Here is a 7,652-nt window from a genome sequence, read left to right as displayed (position 1 = left end):
AAGAATCAAATTTCTTGTAGCATTACATAGGCAACTGTTTCAGGTCACACAATGACATCTTCAACTTATAAGGCCTTATTCTTTACCCCTTGTATTTCAAAACCTTCTGGTTTCTTCATGTAAATTCTCTTCCGATTCTTCATGCAAGAAATAGTCTTCACATCCATCTGTTCCAGCTTGAGAATGTATTGGGCAACCAATGTCAATACAAATTTGATAGATACTTCACCACAAGTGCGAAGATCTCAATGAAGTTGGCACCTTCTCTCTAAGCATATCCATTTGCTACCAACCTTGCCTTGTACCTATCTTGTTTCTTCTTAAAGATCCACTTGCACCTGATCACTTTATAGCCGATCAGAAGCTTAACCAGCTCCCACGTCTCACTCTTGTACAGGTAGTCCATCTCATCATGCATCACTGCTTTCACTTTTTGGCATTTATATCGTCAAGAGTCTCATGAAAAGTATATGGATCCCTCTCATCGATAATGAGGATAAATGCAAATTTTGAGTTATCCATGTATCTTACCAGTAACTTACGATCCCTTGGTAGATTCATTCTCATAGGTGGTTTCTCCACCCGCTTCTATACCTCTATCTACATCACAGTATCAGTCTATGTCTCATCTCTATCTATTTAAATATCCACAACTGAATTTTCTGTTTCCTTGTGTTCATCCTTATGGAACAAGGATCCTTTGTCAAATTTGATGTCACGACTAGGATGATTTTTCATGTGACCCAGTCATATAGCCCATACCCCTTCACACCATTACCATAGTCAATAAAGATGTACTTTTTAAACATTTGATTTAACTTCTCTCAACTGACGGTACATGAGAGTAAGCATTAGATATGTTAACAAAGATGGACATGATGAGCAAGATGGAGGGATTAGATCTTATAACAATACACCACGTGAGGCCTTGTTGTATAAATGTGGAGATGGTGTGCCCCCCCCCCCCCCCAATTTCCTTTCTCTTCTCCTTATTTTAAAACTCCAATATATTTCTTCTTTTAAAAAAAAAAAAAATTTTAAATCATACTTAACTTAGAGTCAAATCAATTTATAAATGATGACTTAAGATTAAACACTCCGATACCATGATAACTTAGGATTTGGAGAATTCACCTTTAAGGTTTTTGGTATATTGCTTTACCTTCAATAGGTCTTTTATGGAGATATACAACTTATGTATAATGAGAAATACTAATTTTAGAATCTATATATATGGAAGGAGATGATTCACTATCAATAAATTATGCATTTTTTAAAGTTTTCAATTCTGAAATTTTATATCACTACGCCAAAATCACAGATTTGTGATGGACCAAATCCATCGTAAAACCAAATAAACGACGGATTTCGTCTATCGCTTGGTCCATTGCAGTTTATTCTGTCATTTTTTTCCAACGGATAAAATCCGTCGTTTAATCTGCGACGGATAAGGTCCATTGTAGATTGCCGATGGATAAGATCTATCGCAAAAATAAAAAAATTTATCGCTAAAATTCGAAAAAACCCACCTTTATTATTCGTCGTTAAAAATACTAGTGACAAACCCAAATCCGTCGTTGATTTTCAACTTGTTCAGAAATTAGCGATAGATTTGGTCTGTCGCTAAAATATCCGTAAATTACAAAAAAAATATCTTCGAATTTTTATTTTTATTTTTATTTTATTTTATTTTATTTTTAATCTTACACCCGATAGTCATTCAAAAAATAATTCATACGATTGTTTAATAAGAATTCTATTCACAAAATAAATCCTATTCACATGATTGTTTAATAAGAATCCTATCCATCAAACTGAAAAGGTCATGCATACTAAAAATAAAAACTCCCTGCCAAAGCATTATATATATGATACCTCGTATGACAAATACATGCACATAAATGGAATCCACTAAATATGATACCTCATATAACAACATATAACCATTGACTTGTAAAAGCCTGCAACTCGCTAATGAAATCTAATATATACTTGCACACTTCTAGGAGACGGGAGCTTTTGATGGGACACTTCTTTCTTCCAGCTTGAATCCACAACTTTGTCTACCATGGGAACATATTCATCAAACTCTAAGAACCCTACTCTTCCAAATTAGAGAACCATGTCATAAACGCACAGTATTTGTAGAAGACGGAACATTAATTAATTAAATACAAATAGAAGAAAAGCCTCATATGACAAATAGAAGAAAAGCCTCATTGTCACAGTATGTCAGGAAAAGGTTTCGCTTAGGATAAAATTATAACCTAACTTGTGGCAGTTGGAAGGATGGTAATTTGGCTATCCTTCATTGGTTTTACACTACCAAAATTAGCAATTTTAATATGACCTTCTGCAGTAAGTAGCAAGTTCTCTAGCTGGAATTAGCAAAATTGTTAGCATATGTCATGATGATGAAACAAGATGCACGTCTCAAGTACCTTAATGTCCTTATGAATTAATCCAACTCCATGAATGTATTCCAGCACATCGACAACTTCTACGGCATAAAAACAAGCCTCAGCCTCTGATAGATGATCTTTCTGCATCCATGCAGATTTGTAATTGATTTGTACTGCATTATTGGAAAACTACCCGATCCAGGTATTCAAAATTTACCCTGGTTATTTGGTCAAAGAGTTCTCCACCTTCACAAGACTCAAGGGCCATGTCTTCATGCATAATCAATAAAACCATGTCAGATAATCAATCCAGTTGGGCAATAGGAAGCTAAAACAAAACAAACTTGCTAAATTTCTATCACAGACTATGAAACATATCTGGAAGCAAAACCATGAAATATACAAGCATGGATACATGGAAATTTTAATGGTATGCCAAAACCATAAATACCTACAGAGAGAATATGTCTTGAAATGTGAAAAATAGCCTGATGATGCCAGGATGATCCAGCTGATCAAGTACAATACGTTCTAGCTTCACATATGATATTTTATTTTCTTTGGTTATGAACTTTTTATCCATGATCTTCAAAGCATATACATTTCCTGTGTCTTTCTTCTTTGCCCTCACAACATGTGGTGAAATATTTTAAACTGTATGAGGAAATCAATGATAACATGTACAAGAAAGATGACAAGGTCTTCCGTTCTTCAATTTTTGGTATATAAGTCGATCAAGAATCTAGTACTTTAAATTCATGCATCCACATTGCTCATGTTGATCCCATACTATCCTAGGCCTCCTAGCTCATAACAGACTAATAACTCTCCAATCTTGGACTTCTGAGATGACTTGAAACTCAATATCATAAAATATAATCAGCCAGCCCCACAATAAGTTCTCACATGCAACCAATCTTACATAACCAAGTTGACTAAGAAATTAGCTTGTCAATCATAAGATTTCTTAACTGATAATAAAAAAGGAATTGGAGTTGTAAACGTATGCCCGTAACAAACTATGAATACAAGTGCCATTGAAGATCAAGTCATTTCACTCTTAAGCTGGGCCAACATATACAAAACCAACACAGTTAAAATAAATTTTATAGTCTTCCATGTGTTTTGTGAATTGTGGCTCACGTGAGTGAAGTGGCCTGATTTTTTTGGCCAGAATATCTAAACAATGTCCTGCAATATGGAAAGATGTGTGCCATATTGGTGCCTTGCTTGTGTGTGGACTTCTAACACATGCAAGGGCTTAGCAAACCTCCTCTTAACCCATTCAGTTTGGGCCTATTTGGATTGGTGGAAGCCAAAACATGGATATGAAAAACCAAACACACATCTGAGCAAAAGGAAATGTTTGGAAAAGAAATTACAATATCTTGTTTATCTTAGTACACATGATTTCCATAGAAATGTTAAAAGGTCAAAGGTTAGTGTCCGTGTTGGCACCTAACTTTTCAAGTTGTGGCTTAGAAATACATGGTTAGGAAAAGGAGCGCAGCAAAAGTCTAAGACAATTCCAAGGCATGGTCTGTGTTCATGTTGGCACCTCACATATGTGTTATCTTCATTTTCAATTGCATGGGACAACACTAGGCCTTCTCTATAAATTGATCTCTAAACTGTTTCCCTGCACTCTAGCCGCATGTAACCCAAGAAGACCCAACTTATTTTGATGTAGATCTTGAGTCACGACAAGGAAAGACATTGCCTAATACAGCATACTCAGAATGTCCATTCTAAAATGATAGGGGTTAAATTCAATCACATCTACAGTTCAGGTGGGTTTCACCACAGAGAACAATGAGGATGGGATGCCAATCGTTGGTTTGTTATAGGACTACCATGGTATTTATATTCCTTCAAAACTATTAATCAGGTGTAAATTAGGGTAAATTGAAGATATAAAAATCAGTCTGATAGAAAGCTCAAGCAGGCCAGACCATGTGATCTTATAGATTTCAAGAGCAAGTTTACATTGATTCCATTGGTGTAGCTAATCCAATCTTGATCTCTAATTGAAAAGGATGGTATATTTGAAGTTCTTATCTTTCGCATGTGGAATTGATGATTTGAAAGGTGATATACGAGTTTAGGAATGTTATTTGGTTGAACTTTGATGTTGATTGCTTGCTTTTGAGGTGTTTCTAGTAACTGTATTTCAGCCATTGGTTGTTTGACTTTAAAAGCCTGTTAGTAAAATGCACTAGCAGTAGTAGCTTGTTGAAAGAAGGAATTGAGGAAATGACTGTGGTGCCATGCAGAGATGTTTTTATATGTCACATTGAAAATCCTCATTGGAAAACATCTTTCATTTTTATGCTTTAAGAGTTGTTGAAATAACATTTAGAACAACAATAGACCTCCAAAAGGCTGCAGCTAATCCCCAACCTCATTTAAGAAATCAATAGAACTCCATAAAGGTTAAACATAAATAACAGCTTGAACCAAACTTCAAGTGGACCACACCACAGGAAATGAGGAATTGAACACCAACCATTCAATTCTTCTTAGGGGCCACAAGCTTTGGATTAAGCTGATATTTGTGTTTACCCTTCATACATGTATGTGACCTTATGAATAGCTTGGATGGCAGCTACACATCCACGTGGGCCCTAGGCCCATTTCAACTTTCAACGGTAGGCATTCAATTCCCCATGTTTCCTGTGCTGTGGTCCACTTGAAGTTTGGATCTGGAAAGAAAAAAAAAAAAAGAAGATTTGTTTGGATGCCTGCAAATGGCTTAAGCTGTAAATGATTTACATAGCCTGTCCTATTTGGCATTAAGCTGTAAATCATTTACAACTATCCTGTTTCACTTTAAAATGTAAATAAATGATTTGTAGGAAATGATTGTTTACTTGGATAATGGACAGCTGATTTTTAAAAATTTCATAGCCATTTAGGTTGTAAATGAAGAGAGACTGTAAATGAAATACAAGTACGTTTTACCTGTAAATGAGATGGGGATAAATGTTGTAAATCATTTAAAGCTGATTGATAGGCAAAAAAGGAGATCGATTTACCTGTAAATCATTTACAACTTAGCTCATTTACAAGCATCCAAACAACACCAAAGAAGCTTGAATTAATTATTAATCGTCTAGTAAAAATGTCATATCCACCATTTTGAGGGTGGATGGTGTAGATAAGACATACATCCATAGTGGGCTCCACAGTTTATATCCATATGTTTTTTGAGGTCATTTTAAAACATGGGATGAAAAATGAGGTAGATCCAAAACTCAAGTGGGCTACGCAGGAGAGAGTAGTAGAGATAAAAAATTTAGTCACATAAGAAAAATATTGGACCTAGTATTATCTACTACATACTAGTAACATATAACCAATATTAAGGCACTGTACCATAAGCTACAAGAATTTCATGTCCCCCTAAACAAGGTATCTACCATTGCGAACACATACACACACACACATACACACACATATATATAAGTTTTTTATTTTCATTTACATTCGCAAATACATTCATCATCCATCTAACTATTAACAACATTTATAAAAATAAAAGATATCCAACCAACTCTTAATAATAATTTGCAACTTAACCTACTGAGAACCGTCATGCACTGTAATGTCTTACGGCAGAGCGGGTTCTGAGGAGTTACAAGTTGACCCTCACGACAGCATATAAATGAAGTGATAAAGATATAAATGATTCAAAATTAATTTAAGGTTTCGAGAACTTACATCCACCTCACTCTTAATGTCAAGTAGTCTTAATGAAAATGCATCCACACTACAAGAAGGTAAAAAAAATTTGTGGCTACACCATTACGGTTTAATATGAACGGTTGCCTACGTACCCAATGTTCGGAAGATTAAGATTAAGCCACTACGTAGTTCTTAATATTTAAATCAGAACATTTTACGCATAAGCAGAGAAAAAAATCCAAACCAATCATAATAGAAATATGTGTACCTTCTGTTACGCATAAGAAGATGAAAAGCTGAAACAAATCACTAGATTAGTCAAGAAAAACTACTAAATAATTCAAGATAAAGATTTAGTCAAATAATATCCAAAATCACCTCAAACACTATCCACATGTCCTAACCAAATTACAAAAGTATGTTCTTGACTTAAGAAAAGTTTTAAGTAAACTCCTTTAATATCTATGTTTTCGTCAGCACTTTAGGCCATTTGACAACATCACCCACGTCGCAATCGGCCAACGTCTTCTCCCCAACATCACTAAATACATCCGCATTGAGAACTTCAACAACATCCAATATAACTTTGATGCAATCTAGAGGGATGCTTGCATTATCTCTAATCAGACGCCCATGTGCAACAACTAGACTACAAATATCTATTAAACGACAGATTTGTTCCACCCGTAGAGGTGGAGTTGACTCATCACGACGACTTGAGGTCTCGCCAGATTGAAAAAATGCCTACAACAAATAATTTTTATTATTTTCCTATAACGAGCCTGATCACCTAAGTCATCATGAGGTTCAATATCATCTTCATTATTAACCTCATCCATACATGCATCTAACTCATCGAGTTGAAAATGACCGAAAGCATCATTCACCAAATCGACCATTTTGGGCAACACATCTTCGTTACGATTATCGACAGATGTACTCGCACCTATTTCGAGATGTTGTTCCCCATGGAGAAACCATATCTTGTACGTTTGATCTATGCCATTACAAACCAAGTGTTCGGAAATGGTTTCTAATGTCATCTTCCCACGTATATTACAACACTTGGCACAAGGATAGTTGTACCAGTCATTCCCATTTAAATTTTGTTTCACATACTTTAGAAATGTTGCAACACCTTCCATGTATTCAACAGTTAACCTTCCTATGCCCTCATCCAATTTTTGCATGGTGTCATGGAAGCCATCTTTGGTAATACGTACATGATGTGTTTAAGTTAGATTACGAATGAGCATGTCTATCTAACTGACTAAATCAGTCGCCCATCCAAGACTGGATACATTGTAACGCTTTTATTTTCAAATTTAAATGCCTACACCAAAATTCCGGTAGCATCTCCCCATGTCTCTCCGGATATATTGATCTTGTATTTGATTCCCACGTCAAATATCGACACAAAGTGAGGATATTTGACAATGGAAATAAATGCAAGAAACATATCCAGAGAGAAAAAGAGAGATGATGCATAGAAAAGGCAAGTGCATTTGAATTGCTAAAATGAAAGTATTACATTCTATTCGGTCTTAAACTATCCAAACAGGGACA

At 35.2% G+C, this 7,652-nt stretch overlaps 1 protein-coding gene across 1 annotated transcript; it reads right to left on the bottom strand.

The window, feature by feature from the left end:
• Positions 1-2,267: 2,267 nt before the first annotated feature.
• LOC131226948 (3-phosphoinositide-dependent protein kinase 1-like) lies at positions 2,268-7,276 on the bottom strand. Its single transcript, XM_058222641.1, has 5 exons — positions 6,877-7,276; positions 2,856-3,047; positions 2,620-2,672; positions 2,442-2,543; positions 2,268-2,378 (listed from the first exon to the last, which is right to left on the bottom strand). The coding sequence occupies exons 1-5, from the start codon at positions 7,274-7,276 to the stop codon at positions 2,268-2,270; spliced, it is 858 nt and encodes a 285-aa protein (XP_058078624.1).
• Positions 7,277-7,652: the final 376 nt, after the last annotated feature.

Source organism: Magnolia sinica, chromosome 15 (genome assembly GCF_029962835.1).
Source record: "Magnolia sinica isolate HGM2019 chromosome 15, MsV1, whole genome shotgun sequence".
Classification (NCBI taxonomy): Eukaryota; Viridiplantae; Streptophyta; class Magnoliopsida; order Magnoliales; family Magnoliaceae; genus Magnolia; species Magnolia sinica.
This window is presented reverse-complemented; position numbering and strand designations above follow the sequence as displayed.